The 17,471-nt window shown below is 43.5% G+C and overlaps 1 protein-coding gene across 2 annotated transcripts; it reads left to right on the plus strand.

The window, feature by feature from the left end:
- The first annotated feature begins 2,150 nt into the window (after nucleotides 1–2,150).
- Ccnj (cyclin J) lies at nucleotides 2,151–16,400 on the plus strand. Of its 2 annotated transcripts, none has more exons than XM_028774026.1 (6): nucleotides 2,151–2,315; nucleotides 2,867–2,976; nucleotides 6,900–7,110; nucleotides 12,467–12,766; nucleotides 12,852–13,011; nucleotides 13,512–16,400. In XM_028774026.1, the coding sequence occupies exons 2-6, from the start codon at nucleotides 2,908–2,910 to the stop codon at nucleotides 13,909–13,911; spliced, it is 1,140 nt and encodes a 379-aa protein (XP_028629859.1). In that variant the 5' UTR covers nucleotides 2,151–2,315; nucleotides 2,867–2,907; the 3' UTR covers nucleotides 13,912–16,400. The 2 variants fall into 2 exon arrangements, with proteins under 2 accessions (XP_028629859.1, XP_028629870.1); XM_028774037.1 differs by having other exon boundaries at nucleotides 2,287–2,315; nucleotides 12,888–13,011.
- Nucleotides 16,401–17,471: the final 1,071 nt, after the last annotated feature.

The raw sequence follows: 17,471 nt of genomic DNA on the forward strand, positions 1-17,471 counted from the left end.
TGACAAAAAGCAATGGCTTTCTTTAAAAAAATTTTTTTTAAATACCTTCTGTGTACTCTGTTTACAAGGTTTTGTGGTATCATAGCTTGAAGACGGACTCGGGTTCGTTGGGCAAGCATTGTACTGCTGACTCTCTCCCCTAGTTCTCAGCACACAGTGTTTGATAAACACGTGCATCAAGTATAGAGAGCTTCATGGATAATCATCTCCCCTGCGTGTTCCAATGTTAGTGCCTTTGCTGCCAGAGCATGGCATGGCAAATTCCTACTGCCTGAAGTTCCCGGAGTTACAAAAGCTGGTCCCACCCTCATCCCTTGCAACTTGACTGGAGGTTCCATCCTCTATTGTTTGGGTGCCTTGCCCAGTTTACTTTGAAACCTTTGCTAGTCACTTTTGAAGTCTGGAGTATCTTTACTGAAGGCGAAAATTGTCCTCCATTTTCCTTCCAAATGTGTCTTCTGAGAACCCTTTCGTGTTTACTGTCCTCTCTGTCTGGCACACCCATCCACCAGTTAGATACCCAGTCACTTACTTCCCCTCAGGCCTTTGCATGGCTTCCCTATCATAAAACAATGTCCACCTATTTAGCCTTTCACTTTGTTTTCCTCTTGGTACTTGTTACCACATGGTATGGATTTATCTTTCATTTATTATGACTTTCTCTTCCCAGTAGAATGTAAACTATGGGAACACATAGTTGAAGTAACTGCTTTCTGCCCAGTTCACTTTAAAGGAATGAAAAAAATAGTAGGACTGAAATTCCTCTTAGGAATGTAGACTCTAAGACCACCAGAGACATACACAGGCATGAACAAGAATGAATACTGGCAGCTTCTAATGAGCCATCTACGTCTAGAATAATACATGATTTCTGAACCAGTATCTCCCGGTAAACAACGTCTTCAAAGTAGAGACTGTAGGACAACCTGCTTATTACAGGATCGCATAGACAATTACAGTCTGTGACCCACTTTTCTGAAAAAGTTCTTAAGAAAGGCCTGGACTCTTAAATCATTTGGAAGCCAAATTATTACCATAAAGCAGCTTAGTAGTCATGAATTGGAAACTGAGAACGTGGGTATTATTTAAATACCATAAATGACATGGAAATTTTAGCCAGATAATGTCCTCCTCCTCTGCTAATAGCCTCTTCCCGAAATTCACCGGGCTAGGCTGGGTTCTGCCAACTTTCCTTTGCATGCATGCTTCCATATTCTTCCCATCAGTTCCTGAATCCCTGCTCTCCCTAGGCATTGTGTAACATTGCCACACAGGGGTCTGCAGCAGTCCTTCCGGGATGTATGCAAATACCAGTGTGATAAGTCATGCTCCCGCCGCCGTGTGCACTCATCTTTTTTGTAGTAGCCCTTTGTCACTCTTCCTCTTTCTAAACAAAACATTCAAAGTAAGGGGTGAGGTCTCATGATTTATGTTTAAATATTGAAAGAAGTCGTTCTACAGTCTCTAGAAATTTGAAGGAACCCACTACTACTTTCGTGGTGGTCCTCCAGACAGTCTCAAATACAGTTGATGGGGTTTCTGTTACTCACATTCCTGCTCCAGCGTCACCTCAATTGACGCTGGAGTGTTCCCACCGTTTAGGGCTTCTTCATTGACCACCACAGATGGTCAATTACATCCATTATGGATTTGACAAGCCAGGTTGCTAAAGATGTTAATTCCAGTCACAACTCGAGTGAATCGCTGAAGCGAAAGCAACAAGGAGAGCTGAGTTAGAAGAGGTAAGAGTACTGGGTTTAGAGAGACTGGAACAGAACTTGACAACCAAAGGGGCTGGTAAAGCCCATTTGGAAGGCTTGGGGTTGAGGGGGTCATCCCGGAGAGCAGCCCCTCGGAAGTGAGAGAGCGGCCCAGATGCGCGCTGCCAAGTTTTAATCTCAGGGCTGAGGCATCGCAGTTTTCTTTGCCCGCACCCGGGAACCGTCGAAGATTCTCGGCAGGTGAGCGGCCCTCGGGCACCAACAAGACTCTGGGGCTGCAGAGCGAGACTGCCCGGCACCGGGCGGGGGCAGCGGAGACGGACTCGCACCTGGCTCGGCCCGGCCGCCGATTGGACGGTGCGGCGCGACCCCGCTGTATCGCGAGAGCGGATTGGCAGCGCCGGGCGGCCTGTGCCCCGGCGCTGGCTTTGTACGGCGAGCCGCCTGCCGGTCCTTTAACAATGGGCGGCGCGAGCGCCCGGGTGCTGGGCCCTAGCTGAGGCGGGGGCTTTGCGGCCGACGGTCCGCGGCATGAACGCTGCAGGCGCCCCGTGCACGCCGGCCGGGCTGGGGCTGTAAGGGCCGCGGTTCCGGGTAAGAACCCGCGTGGGCCGGCCAGGCCTGTGGGAGGGCAGCGAGGGGAGGCGAGGCGCGGAGCACGGCCGGCCAGCCGCCCGGCCTTTTGTTCCCCGCTCCCGGGCCACCCCGCAGCGGATGCACCTCAGACCCCCCGGGTAATGGAGCGTGCTGGGCGGTCGGTGTGGACCTGGCCTCACGCGTTGGTCACCCTCCATCCCGGCGGCGTCCTGACAGTGTCAGGACTCCCGCACCTTAGTGTGACCGGCTGAGTTCGAACCCAGGACTCAAAGAACCGGAGGCCGACCGCCCCCCCCCCCCCCCGAGCTTTTGGAGCTCGCACTTTTCTGCACCTCACGCAGCGGGCGATTACAGATTAAGCCCGCACCTCCCGACTGGGTAGATCGGGCCTTGCTGGCATTGGAAGATGGCTTGGGGTCGGGTCAGGTGAAGATGAGCAGCCGCGCGCGGTGATCTGAGATCACATACCTGGAGGAGGGGGCGCGGAGGGTCGAGGGGGACTTGGGGGGAGTTGCTGGCGGTGACCGCGTCTGGGGCGTGTCTTCCAGACTGAAGTTGCTGCGTCTGGCCGGGCGCGCCTCCGGCTTCCATGGAGTTGGAGGGGCAGTGGTGGCGAGGACAGCTGGCTGCGGATATTCACCAGGCACTTCGGTACAAGGTAACCCTCCTAGACCCGACCTTCCCATCCCGGCTCTTGTGCTTTCTGGAAAGGCCAGTCAGGTTCTTTACTCTTTCCAGGCCAGAGAAGGCGAGTTTGCTTGTTTGTCAAAGTTAATTAACTTCTTCCTTCCTTGGGCTGCATCAGAAGAACCTGTAAATGTGGAGAGGACTGAGGCGTGGTAGTTGGGAGAAGGAAGGTGGATGATGGTCCGATGTTGCCAGGTGGACCATGCGGGGCGTGTGTGTGTGTGTGTGTGTGTGTGTGTGTGTGTGTGTGTGTGAGAGAGAGAGAGAGAGAGAGAGAGAGAGAGAGAGAGAGAGAGAGAGAGAGAGAGAGAGAATATGAATTTGTACCCAGAGAGCAGCGCCCTTGCTTCATAGCTGTTGTAAGCCCCGAACTTAACTCAGTTCTCCAGCCTTTCCCCAAACCTGCTGTGAGACTTCGGACAACTTAATTTTCTGTTTCTCAGTTTCCTCATCTGTAAAAGGAGAAATAACAAGGACAGAATGTTTTCTTATGGGGTGATTGTGAAATCTGTTAAGTATGTACTGTGCAGGAACTTCGAACAGTGTACGAGCCATGTGCTAACTTACTGTTACTTGGTCCTTCAGAGTGAGGCTAGTCAAAAAGCTTTACGGTAGAAGGAGCTACCCTTTGCTAATGTCAAGTGTAGAAAGTAGACACAATGTACTTAATAAACACTGAAAAAAGAATACACTCTTTTTGGACCAAAGCTTGTGTATTCTTATCTAAGTAATGATTTCAGGATGAGTGTCCTAAGTCAGATATATGAGATAGCCCTGCTTCTCTGACAGCCAGAGGAAAGATCCAGAAAGATCAACCTAACTCAGTTTCACCTTCAACCTAAGTCAGTTTCTCCTTGGATGAAAACTGGGAAAGAATCAAAACAGCTGACTCTTTAATAAGGTCGTGTAGTTTGAGGTTTAAGAGTTTTAGAATGATAATAGGTTTGTATCTGATGTATATGACTAAATTAAGCAGATTAGGACATTGAATCTTGGCTTAAGTTGTTCAAATTGTATGCCCCTCCCAGCTTGAAATTTCCAAAAGTTCTTCACTAATCCTGACATTCAGTCTCTTACCTGGGTACATCCCAGAGCCCTATGAGATTGCTTTACATAAATGTTTCGACTATGGAAAGGTTCTTTGGAATGTTAGAGGGAAAAGTTATCCCAATTCACTTTGATTTTTGGGAGGTATATTTGAGTTTTCTAAGTGTCAGTCTTTTTATCTCTCTAGTGTGTAGCAAAACTAGTTACTTGGTATAAATGATACTTTGTGTGTGTGTGAATGAAACAGTTTAAAGATTTTTTTCATTGATGATCCCTGTGATTTTTAGTTCTAATATTTTATATGTAGGTAGTTTTAATCATAAGTAATTGTCTGAAATAGTTTTGCAGGTGATCTTAGAAGTAGAATTTTCTTTTTTAATAAGTTAGGGTTTGTTGCATGCTTATGCAGTCTCTGAAGGAGCCAGGGAATCGGGCAGCCCTGTAGTCAGGTGGATATGGAGGATCGCTTCTGAAGCCTGTCTCAGGCCACCTGTTGCAAACTACTTGGAGTTGTCTTTATGTTGTCTTTAAGCTCAGTTTAGACAATGGTCTTGATTTCAGGCAATAGTAACACATTTTATAAAGGATTTGCATTAATTAGTAGGGCTTGAACTTCACAACTGGAGAGATCACTATTTGTAGTGTACTGGAGTCAAGGAAGTTAAAGAAACTTATCTCATTAAAAATGCTAGTCAGCCATTAATCAGTGGTTTGATCATTTGTTTGTGCAGTGTGCTTAGTACTTAGTATATGCAAGGTGTTAGAGCAGTAATGTGTCACCAGCATGGCCCTTGCCTGTATAGACTCCAACAGTCTGTTTTATAAGTTGAAGGCATCTGAATGTAACACTTCCCCAGGGCAGTTGCCATTCATCTGCTGTGAAAGATGGTCTAGGTTTAGACGCACCAAAATGTAAAGAAATAGTTGATGTGCCCAACATTGTACTGACTGGGAAGAAGCTAGATATAATGAACACCAACTGGGCTATTCTTGTAAATACGGTTTCCCACTCAAAAAGACTTACCAACCATCTGTCCCCTTTAAGTGCCTGTCTTCTCTTCTTATCATTCTGCCCCATCTTCCAGTCTTGTAACTCTCTGGAGAGCATTTGAGGAGCTATAAAGACAAATGGAAACATAAGAAAATATCCGTCTAAGGAGTTATTTGTAGTTATACTTGGTAGTTTCTTATAGGCCTTCATTTCCAAACTGACTAGAGAGGAGACTTTAGGTGGTGCATTTGGCTTCCCTGTGCTTTGGTCCTCCTGATTTGATCCTCTGGAGCTAGGGTGTTCCATTCTAAGGCACTGAGAAAGATAGCAGAGGAAACTTGTAGCAGGGATAAACTGATAGCAGGGAAAGTGTAGCTTCTTTTCTATACCTTCCAAAGGACAACAGGTTCTGACAGTCTTCTGATAAGCACTTGTACTCTCCCACTGAAGAAAACAAATGAATCGTGTTGTTCATGTTATTTCAACTCTTCTGTTGAGGCTGGGGACGTAGCTCAGCAGGTAAAGGTACTGGTGATCCAGGCTTTACCACTGAGTTCACTTAAAGATGGAAGGAGAAAACCAACTCTACAAAGCTGACCTCTCATCTCCATGTGTGCACCGTGGCTTGTGTCCCTATCCACAAATACCATGACTTACACAGTAATAGCAGTAAGAATAAAATCTCACTGATGGCCCTGGGTTCCAGGCTGTTGTTACTAATGGTAAGATTAACATAGTTAAAAATAAAGCCTACCAATATTTTCCAGGTATGATCCCCAGTTTGTCTTTTAAGGTAATATTCAGGCCCCTTTTCTAGAACTCCCTGTGGCCAAGCTAGGTGGTCTTTGGTGTTCTCAACAGTGTATTTATTGTATGATATCTGCATTCTAATTCCTTTGAGACAATTTCCACTGTTTATCCCTGGCTATATAAGTTATTGTTTTCAGCTTTCTAAACTAAACTTCCCAGTTCTCAGGCACCTACCCCAGTAACCACTATTCCACTTTGAGCCTCTATGACTTTGAGCAAATATTTCATGTAAATGAGATCATATTAACATAATAGTTATCCTTTTGTGTGACATAGCTATAATTTCCAATATTCACCCTTGCAGCATATGTCACAGTTTGAAAGCCAAATAGTGTGTGTGACCATATATCTGCTCATGCACATTTGGGTTGTTAGTTCCACTTTTTGCTCATTGTGGGTAATGGTGTTATGGACATGGCTGTACAAATGCCTACCTATCTCTCTACTTTCAAATATTTGGAATATGTGATTAAAAGTAGAAATGTGGAATCATAGGGTGGTTTTTTTGAAAACTACCGGACTGTTGTGTTTAGCAGTTACCTCATTTTACTTTACAGTTAGTGGGCAAGGATTCTAGTTTCCCCATAGCCTTCTCAATGCCTGTTAATTTCCCTTTGTTTAGGGCTTTTTGGGGATAGGGTTGTTGATAGTATCACTCTAAATGGGTATGAAATGGTAGCTTGTGGTTTGGGTTTTGCATTTTCTTAATGATTAAAGATGTTGAGGATCTATTTAAGTGCTTATTGGTTTCTTTGTTTTTTCTCTGTATGTGTCCACGTTACATTGATCTCCCCAGCCCAGCAGGTGTACGGTCTGCACAGTTCCAGAAGCCTACTCACCAGTCCGTTCCCTTCAACCAAAGCTTTCACCTCCTTGGAGGAAGAGTGTTTGCAGTGATGTTGGCTATGTATTTTTCTTAAAGCCATACACCTCCACTCAACTTTATTTCTGCATTCCTTTCAAGCAAAGCGTGTCGTTAAGCTCTTGTTAAGTCTGGATATTATGACGATATGTGTATAGATTAAATATTCTTCCTTTTGATCTAGGAGCTGAAGCTGCCTTCCTACAAGGGCCAGTCTCCTCAGCTGAATCTCAGGCGGTATTTTGCCGATTTGATTGCCATTGTGAGCAATCGCTTCACGCTCTGCCCTTCTGCCCGACATCTCGCTGTCTACCTGCTGGACCTGTTCATGGACCGCTATGACATCTCCGTTCAGCAGCTGCATTTAGTTGCGCTTTCCTGTCTGCTTCTAGCAAGTGAGTATGGATCTGATTTACATGACTCAAGGTCTGCATTGCTTATATGATAAAACTGTGCAGAACTCACTGAATTATTATCAAATACCAGTCATTTCCATTTACTGCTTTTAGGAAATATATATTATGGTTGTTAGCTAGATATTAAAAAATAGTTCAGGCATTTTTTAAAATCACTAATGCCCACCCTACCTCATCAAGATTGATACAAATTCTAGGCACCACATACAATATAGATAATTGTCAACATGATTTTAAATCTCTACACATGGGAATTTCCAGAGAGGTTTAACTAAGGAAAAACCTATTTTGAATACAAATGACACTACCTCATAGGCTGGGGACAGGACTACTACTGGAAGACCCAGATCCCTCCTCCCTGTGTTCTACTGTCACCTTTTACCCATTTTCCTGAGAGAATTGCTTTTACATTCCACTCTTCCACTGTAGAGTGGGGCAGGTGGGTCCAGAGTACCCATCAGCCCCACAGAGTAAGTGTAGGTGAGAGTTGGAGCAATTGTCTCCATTAGGTCAGGAATTGAGGAGATTGGAATTTAGCTAGCAACAATATAGCCTCCCTTCAGTCTCTAATACTGAGTCAAAAAAGTTTTGTATGCTTATAAACCAATAGTCTTTTTTTAGTGTCAGGTACTTCTTATAAATTCGTGGGATTATTTTAGTATTTCTTGTATTTTTTTTCTTTCTTTCTCAATCCTTGCTTCCCATAGGGTTTCTCTTTATAGTCCTAGCTGTCCTGGAACTTGCTCTGTAGACCAGGATGACCTCAACCTCAGAGATCCACCTGCCTCTGCCTCACACTTGCTAAGATTAAAGGCGTGCACCAGCACACCCAGGATTTCTTAGATTCTAGCACCTATTTTCTTCCATTTGGATACCAGTGGCAGTTCTCCATTAGAAGGATTGACTCCATATTCTGACTGCCCGCTGTCTGTTCCCTGCATAGTAGGCTGTATTATGAAATAAAGAATAGTTTAGAACTGTTAGATCAAGAGGCAATTACATAGTAGATTGGATGCTGTGTGTAATGTGGCCAAAGACAGATGACAGTTTGTATGTTCTTGCCACAATGCTTACCTGCTTGCCCGGGAAGCTACACTCCTGGAAGTGGGAAGAAAGGGCCTGCACATTATCTGATTTGAAAGCAGTTTGTAGTATCTAGGAGTCAAATTGTCGTGACAGGTTTTGTAGGTTTGTATCACCAATACAGTAACAAATTTCAATAACTCTGTGTCTTGAGTTAATTCTCTGTAAAATGGAAATAAAGACACTTGGCTTATAAAGTCGTTCTAGGAGCAAGTAGAGCCACATAGGAAAACTGCAATATAAGAAGTATAGCATCGCACTGACCGGTTTCTCTGTTCCACTCCTAAAGAGTCTGCCTTTTTCTAAAATAGATCTGTGTTTTTCAGGAAAATAACTTCTTACATTTCAGCCATTTTCTGTGACTCGCTTTGGCTTGTTTGAGCAGCACTGAGCTTACAGGCAGTTTGGAAGCAACCTTGAAATGAGGCTTCTGATAGATGCTTATGGACTCAAGGTGAAGACGGTTAGTCATAGGCTGTTAGTGCTAATAATTTGTAGCAAGTGTTTGTTTCTCTTGGCTCACCAATACTGCCTTAAGTTTTTCACTGTACTTTTTATTAGGTGAAAATTTAAAGCTTACAGTTGGTTTGATTTACATCTTAATTTTTAATGAATTTCGCTTCCTCGTCCCCCAGTTAGTTGCCTTTTCCTGTTCTTTCTCCATTCCTCGGTTAAGCTGATGGCCTTGGGGATCTGTGAGGATTCTTTGTGTGTAGTGTAGATGACTTTCTGATTTGGTGATGAAGGGATAGAGTACTGGCTGGGCTCCAGAGAGCATTGCCTGCTCACCCTGTGCCAGTCGTCTATGCCTCGAAGCTATCATTTGTTGCTGTGTTTGAAAACACGTTGTTCCCATGGCCGATCTGTACATTTCCTGCAAAGGAAAGACAACGAGGTATTTGGTTTCTGCACTCTAATTCTTTATTTTCTGGGAAGCAGATATGAATTTCCTGTATCCTCATTTCCTGTTTGGGTCCTTTATCAATATAGTCATATGGCTTCTGGTATTTCCTTTCAAGTGAGAAAACCCCTGATCTTTGTGATCTGTGTATGAACAAGTAGATTTAAATGACACCGAGCAGTTAACACAGTGATAGGTGCAAATACATGCAGCTCATTTATGTTTTCTCACTTCGTGAAGTTCTCGTTCACGTAGTTGAGTGTGTACCACTAGCCATAATGAAAAGGTTTCCAAAAACTTAAGACTGAATTAGAATTCCAAGTGTGGTTGCTCTGCAGCGTGTCACTTATTTATTTTACACAGGGTCTTACTGTATAGCTGGCTGACGTGAAACCCCCTAGGTAGACCAAACTGGCTTTAAACTCACAGAGACCCACCTGCTTCTGCCTCCCAAGTACTAGGATTAAAGGCCTATACACTGTGCCTGGCATAGAGTTTATTTTAGTTTATTTTATTTTTAAAAGATTTATTTTTATTTTATGTGCATTAGTGTTTTGCCTTTATGTATGTCTGTACGAGGGTGTTGAATTCCCTAAAACTTCTGGGTCCATCTCTCCAGCCCCATGCAATTCTTTTTTTTTAAGTTTGAAAATCAGAATATAGACTCCTTGACATTTACAGCTAAATATTTCTAAACATAGATAAAGTCTGTCATCCTGATAGCTGTCCCATATAGTCTGGCATCACGTTTTGGTTTAGAAATGCAGGTTTGGGAATATAAAAGTCATACTTCTGGCCTTCAGTTTTGGTTCCACCCAACTTATTACTTGTCCCTGGGTGAACTGGCTGACCTTATGTAATGTCTTGGTTTCTTGAGCTTGAAATTGACCATAAATAGTTTTTATTTTTTGATGATGAAAGTTTCAAAGGGAGAATTTGAAACTCCCTTGATCCTTGAATTATGGTGAATTATGGTATATTAATTTTTTCAAAGCAACTTAAAGTATGACATAAATAAACTCATTAATTTTTATAACATTTCTTTGAAGTGTGCAGCCAGTACTGCTGCTACACAAGTGGCCAAGTGCTTGAAAGCCTTAGTGACTCATCTGGGACTGAACAAACACCTGCACCATTCTCCTTCTGCAGAGCTTTGTGTGATTACTCAGGGCACAGTGACTTCCTTTCCTGCTCAGTGGCAGTACTGAGCCCCACTATAATGTGAAGCCCTCCACTGTGGTGTTGTAAAATGCCATTCTGACATGACTTGAACTGGGAAAGGCTATCTAGATTCTTAAAGTCTGAATTATGTAAGTTTTGCCCCTCAGCAGTAATATTTAGAGTGGTTTTGAGCTGGAGATGGTGACGGGGTGGGGTATATCTGGGATTTCAGATACTCAGACTAGCTTGGGCAATGTAAAAAGTGTTTGAAATTAAAATCGAAAAGGGTCAGCAGTGTAATTCAGTTGTACAACAGTTGCTTAACATGTATGTATAAAGCTTGTTCAAGACCCAGTTGTGGTTTAGATTTAAAGAAATTGACCATCTCTCTAGAGCAAGAGTAGCTGTCTCCTGCTTCTTTGGGTTTAAGATTTTCTCAAAATAGCTTAGAGCCTCCTGGCATCAGGGACAAATCTTTCTAGCCCTGTTCTGTTCCCTAAGCAAACTCCTAGGTAAGCGGCAGCACTTTCTCCATCTCCAAGTTGAGCCAGTGTGAGCAAAGCCCTTCAGGCTACCCACTGCCAGCACACTGGCCAGCTCAGTGGCCCTGGCCTCTGCCATCTGTGGTAGCAGCTTTCACCAGTGTTACAAATCCACCCCTTCAAGACAAGACCCTTCACCAGGAAATGTTAGTTTCCTTGCTTTGGCAGACTTTCTTACTTTTCCCTATAAAATGTTTATAAATGGGTAGATTAAAATTACCAAAGAAAGCACATGATATTGAAATCATTATCAAGATATTAAAGCAATTTTATGTATAATAATGTGTGCTTCTGGAAAATAACTTTTTAACAATAGTTTTGAACAAGGATATCCCTTGAGAGAAATCTGTAATTATAACTTTTAAACTCCCATGTAAAATAGAACACAGTACTGAGAGTGTGCTTTAATCCCAGTCTCTCTTCTTCTGAGAACACCACGACCCAGAAACACGCCTACCTCATAGAAGTGCCCAAGTGCACGCTTTATGTGTAGGAACGCTTGTTTGGAAATATAAACGTAAGTTTGTTCATAATCTGTAGAAACGTTTTTCTTGGGTGAAAAGGAAATCTTACTCCGCAGCCATGAGTAGTTGGAACATCGGATGAGTATTTTCTAAGAAGTCGATGCTTCAGATACTGAACTCCTACAGTGTGACCTTCACTACTCTTCTGCTTTGCATAAGAGATTTAAAAGAGGATTAGAATCTTCCCCTCCCCCTCCCTCTTGACTTTAAAACATTATTAGAGGAGAGGGAAGGGAAGCAGGCACTTGGGTATATGTGCTGTGTGGAGATCAGAGGACAGCCTTGTGAAGTGTGATCTCTGCTTCCACCCTTGGGGTTCTGGGGATGCTCTCCGGTTCCAGGCTTGCACAGTGAGCACCTCTACCCACTGAGCCACCGCAGTGGCCCAACTTTTGAGCTTTTGGAGACAGGTTTTCGCTGTATTTCCCATCTGCAGCCTCATACTTCCTGTTCCGTGTCAGCTTCCCAAGTGATTACAGGCGCGTGTGTTGTATGCATGCACTGCCATACCCAACCCCTCTCCCTTGCTGAAAAGTAAACTTACAGAAAGGAGACATAGAGGTAGGTTTATTCTTTGTGCTTTTATTTGTGAAATAGCAGTGCCTGTATTAGAGGCATCTACTCAGTTTTTCTTCCATAGTTTCTTTTTCTCTGCTCTTGAGATTATGCTAAAAACTTGCCAAGACTAAATATACTTGGGCCTGACTGGTTTTCAGAAGTTAAGAACTACTACTAGCTTAGTGGCCAAGACTCTGCCAATAAAGTTCTGATGTTAAATTCTTGATACTCTAAAATAGTGTTCTCCAACTACCCTCTGCCCACAAAAACGATGCTTTTCTGGAAAAAAAAAAAAAGAAAAATCAACTGGCCTTGTTAGTTTATATGACTATTTCCTATATGCCATAGGACACCGTTCAAGTGTATGCACATTTTTTTCAGAGAATGGTTAAAAGTGGGGAAACACAAGGAGGAAGATGACATGGAACAGAAGAGCACTCTGGTGCAAGTACATCTATGTGAGACAGGGGACTGCTCTTACATCCCTACCCTGCTAGCACATCCCGTTTAGCCGGCAGGACCTCCAAGTACCACTTGGCTAACATTTTTCCATTCCTCTTCACAAGGTAAATTTGAAGAAAAAGAAGACAGTGTGCCTAAGCTGGAGCAGCTCAACAGCCTGGGCTGTATGACTAACATGAATCTCGTGCTCACAAAGCAGAGCCTGCTGCACATGGAGCTGTTACTGTTAGAGACCTTTCAGTGGAACCTCTGCCTGCCCACGGCCGCCCACTTCATTGAGTATTACCTCTCTGAAGCAGTCCATGAGACAGACCTTCATGACGGCTGGCCAATGGTTTGCTTAGAAAAGACTAAACTCTACATGGCCAAATATGCAGATTACTTCCTGGAAGTATCTTTGCAAGGTGAGTGGCTGAGCATGACCTCATGTGACTGTGCATGGTGACTCATGTATTCTGTTGCTCAAGTCCATTTTTGATGTCTCCACAGATTATGCCTTTCTAAATTATGCACCTTCTTTAGTAGCTGCTGCATGTGTGGCTTCTTCGAGGATTATCCTTCGTCTGTCTCCAACATGGCCCACGAGACTGCACCGTCTCACTGCTTACTCCTGGGACTTCCTAGTGCAGTGTATTGAACGGCTGTTGCTGTAAGCCTTTTTGCTCTTGCATTTATAACTTCTAGTTAGCATTTTCCTTTGTGTATAGTGTATCCTAAAAATTACTTCTCAAAGGCTGGAGGATCTTAGGGTACTTCTGTCAGTTGCTCACTGCTAGGAACAAACATGCTCCACTCGCAGTAAAGGAGCATCCTTTGCCTGTGACCCTGTTACTGGTGTGACCCTCAGTACTTGGCAGGACGAGGAGCTGTCCAGGCCGATCTTACTCCATTCCCGTCTCCATACCACTCAGTTTAAGGGTTGCCAGGACGTGACCTCAGATTCCTAGTTGTAAAGAGTCCTCAAAGCCACCAGCACTGTTCATACCAAGATGAACACTTGAGAAGGATACAGGGAAGGTATGACTTGTTGACGTGACAGTGGCCGTGGTGGCAGCAGTGGTGGTTCATGGAGTGCACAGTGGCAGAGGTGGGAAGCGGGTGGCGCTGCGTTCTTGCCAGGTGGTTACTATTCCCTTTCTTTTGTCTCAGTGCTCATGACAATGATGTTAAAGAAGCAAACAAGCAGAGGGGACAGTCGGCTCCTCAGTCAGCACAGCTGACTGTGTTCCAGACAGCACAGCCCTCGCGGCCGGGTCACTTCCAGCAGCCTCAGTATCTCCATCCGACCTCTGTGCAGTATCGACACCCTGTGTCAGAACAGCCAAGCCGTCAGCAGATTGTGTCTACCACACACACCTCGTCCTACACACTACAGACTTGTCCTGCGGGCTTCCAGACTAGTGTCCAGGGCCTTGGCCACGTGCAGACTGGTGTTGGGATGTCCCTGGCAATACCAGTAGAAGTTAAACCCTGCCTCAGTGTTTCTTATAATCGGAGTTACCAGATAAATGAACACTTCCCGTGTATTACTCCATGCTTTGAGAGGTGATGACATATGTCAGCAGGTCATATGTGATCCAGACTGTCTGAGATGGATAGCTCCGGAGCAAGCTTTTTGTGCTCCTCTTCAGAAGGAAAGGATACAAATAGCACCACAAAGCAACAGGCGCCAGCACCAGAAGACTGCGTAGCCCTTTCAGTACCATGAGTCCCCAGGAGGACTCAGCAGGTACTGAAATGTGTCAAATCCTATGTGACAGAAATGTCCCAGTTCTTGACTGATGGTCCAAATATTTCAAAATGCTCAATACAGCAGAAAATTTGCCATTCTGATTTGACCTCTGACGGGCTTTGGCCTTATGCTGGCATATATGTCAAAGACTTAGTGTTTATCTGTGGACTTGCCAAACCATCTTTTATGAAGGAAGTTACAGTATTAATTTTTGAAGAATTGTTTTAATCTTGCAGCTCAGAGGTTTTTTTGACCTACTGGTAGGTTTCTAAATTCAAACTCACCAGTTGCTAAGTATACTAATCTGTGCAGTTAAAAAAAAATCCAGATGATTTTATATAACTTCATATCATAAATATAGGTGCTGGATTTATATACTACAGTTAGGGGCGAAGCAGATACATACCTTGAAATCATGGTCATAATTTTTGTTTTGGTCTGCCACCTTTTCCCCCTAAGTGATCAGCCCCGATTCTTCAGGGTTAAGCACATTTAACTCAGGGAACCTGTAGTACTTGGAAACACTTAGCTGTAACCAACATGCCTTGGGAGTGTGAGGACATGAACTACCTGTGTAACATAGGCTGCGGTGCTCCTGCTGGGATGAAAATAGATCAGCACAGGACAAATGAAGTAGGTCCTGAGTTCATGCATGGAGAGGCTGTGCATCACCCGTGCAGTCAGTGGCCCATACTCAGATTGGCTGGTGCTCTTTAAGACAGTTTTCAGGAGAAGGCATACTATAAAGGGTCAGTGCTAGAGTAGAGTCAGATAGGATTGTTCTGGAGTTGAGGGTGGCTAGGGCAGTGCTCAGGTTGGGCTAACGCAGCACTTTGTTATGGGAGGGTGGTTCAGTGAACACCCTTGGAATCCAGCAAGTCAAGGAAGCAGGGCTACTGACTTCGGTAGCCACTCTCTGTGGTTGGCTGTGTAACTGCCGGGGGACAGGTCATTGTATTGGTAGTAAGTGAAAACCGCAATAATAGTCACAGCAAGGGCAACCTAGCTGTAAAATACTGTCGAAGGTGTGGAGGACAAACTTCAAAAGTAAAAAAATAACTGATAAACTGTGAGCGTAGTGCTCTTATCCACGGAGGAAGAAAGCTGGTGGAGGGAAGCTTTCTGGTTTAAAATGAGTAAGATGTGTTTGTTTTTATAAGATAGCACTTGAACAGAAGGGAAACTGTGGCAGCTATGAGACACAGTGTCTGTTGGCGCGAGCTCACTGTAAAGAGGTGGGTGTGCAGCAGGAGTTGGTGGCCTTTGCTGGAAAGGGAAGGGCTCCTCAGCGTGATGGACTGACACGGGCAGCTCCCTCCGGTGGAGAAGCCAGTGGGTAGCTTCTGCCAGCAGGAATTCTTAGAGGAATGTTCTTTCCTTAAGAGAAAGCTAATTTGTATCTTTAGCATACATAAGGCATGGTGTGGACTTACTGGTCTGGTGATGAAAACCACTCAGGTAAGAACACTCATGACGGTTTTCAAGCTTGGAAGCTGTTGTAGGAACATATCGATTTTCCTCTTTCAAAAGGCTGCTAATTGGTTTTATAATTCTTAAAGAAAACTTGAATTATTAGGAGGAAGTAGGTTCAAAAGATAATGTATCTTTCACGTTCACAGATAGAGCCCAGCAACATGGAGTCAGTGTTCAGTATTGTAACTACCTCAGTAATGCTATGAATGTAAGAGATTGGGATAGTATCCTAACTTGAAACAACAGCCAGTGCCTGTGGTAATGTAATGTCTTGTCAGTGCTTTTATTGATTGGTTATGTGTCATTCTTGTTGTCAAAGAATATTTGCCTTTTTAAAAAAGCTTCTTTAACACATCCCAGTTTATGTTTAAAAAGCTAAAGAACACTGGATTAATCCTTTCTGGGGGGTAGAGTGAAATAATTGATGACTATTGCTGCATACCCGGATGGGGAGGCTGGAGAATCATGACTATTTTTAAAAACAGCAGGATTCAATATAAATTCAACTCAACAACCGTTAGCTGGGGGTGGGGGTGGGTGCTGTGTGGGTTTCGTTTTGTTTAATTTATTAATTAGTCTTAAAAGGTTTTTTTTTTTCTGTTTTGTTTTGAGATTACTGGACCATCATTAAATGTGTACTGTGAAAAGATTAATGATGTGTGTAAAGGACTTAACCCAAGTCCGTTAAATAAACACTGTTCAACTACAAAATGCGAACCAAAATACCTGTACTATGACTAACTACAAAGAGTGGGTATGGTGCTAAGTCTACACAGCAGGGCTAGGTGAGTGCTGTGCACTTGATTTTAAAATAAAAGTCATTTTCACTAAAATGGTCTTGCTGCTTTTGTTTTTAATTTGGGCTCATGGGTCATGACCTCATCAAGCCATGTTGACATGTGTGTCAAACTTACAGTCATAAGTGTATTTAATGAGAGACGTCCGGATATAGAACATTGTTCAGGGTCAGGAAACATTTGTCCCTTTGTGTTTTACGTCCTGAGCATTGGAGCCCATTAGAGTTTAGCAGACAACTCTGTTGCCTTAAAATGAGTTCTGTGTTAGGAACTGTAAATTTTTTTTTAATTGAACATAATTTTTTTCATATAACATATTCTGGTAAGTTTTCCCTTATTTCCCAGATCCTTCCCATCTCTCTAACTCTGAGCCTGTTTATCTCCATCTTTAGAAAACAAACAGGAAAAATAAAAGTCAAAAACAGGATAGAACAAAATGGAAAAAAGTAAAAGCACACACACATATGCACACCAGGCACACAGAAAACTCACTAAAGCACAAAGAAACTAAAATTGTGTAAGTAAAAGACCAGTGAGGGGGGAAATGGCCAAAACATCAGGAGACAGACAAAACAAAACAACCCAAAAAAAACAAAACCTCCCAAAGTACCGTTGCATTCATTTTGAGTTGACCATCTACTACTAGGCATGGGGCTTGCCCTTGAGTATGGTTTGTATACTCAGACTCTTAGAGAAAATAATTTTTCCTTTGTGTGTTGTCTGTTGGAAATAGCTTCTTGGTTAGTTAGGGTTTGGAGTGTGAGAGAGTCTTAGCAATGAGTAAGCCTTTTTTATTCACCTAAGTATAAATATCATTTGTTCCTTAATTTAGCTGAGGCTTAAGCAGATTTTGATGTGGCATTAGTATCTGCTCTTATTGGTGTCCCTTAGGGCTGAATTTAGGAAGCAGGAAAAGGCACAGCACATGTTCTAAACAGGCCAAGCTCTGCACTGTGACCCTAACCCAGGAAGCGAGTTGCTGAACAGCTGCTTCTGAAGCAGATGGGGAAACCACCACCCACAAGCAGCTTACATTGACCAGAGCTTGGCAAACTAGAAACAATTAGATGCAGAGCCTGGGGCTGGGTTTGCTAGTTGTGTTGGTTT

The sequence above is a fragment of the Grammomys surdaster genome, unplaced genomic scaffold (assembly GCF_004785775.1).
Source record: "Grammomys surdaster isolate TR1022 unplaced genomic scaffold, NIH_TR_1.0 66, whole genome shotgun sequence".
Taxonomy (NCBI): Eukaryota; Metazoa; Chordata; class Mammalia; order Rodentia; family Muridae; genus Grammomys; species Grammomys surdaster.

Bases quoted from the DNA above. Each gene is read 5' to 3' on its own strand.
- Ccnj (XM_028774026.1), top strand. From the start codon at position 2,908: ATGGAGTTGGAGGGGCAGTGGTGGCGAGGACAGCTGGCTGCGGATATT. The intron at 7,111-12,466 runs GTGAGTATGGAT...CCTCTTCACAAG, and splicing joins TTCCTGTCTGCTTCTAGCAA to GTAAATTTGAAGAAAAAGAA. The intron at 12,767-12,851 runs GTGAGTGGCTGA...ATGTCTCCACAG, and splicing joins CCTGGAAGTATCTTTGCAAG to ATTATGCCTTTCTAAATTAT.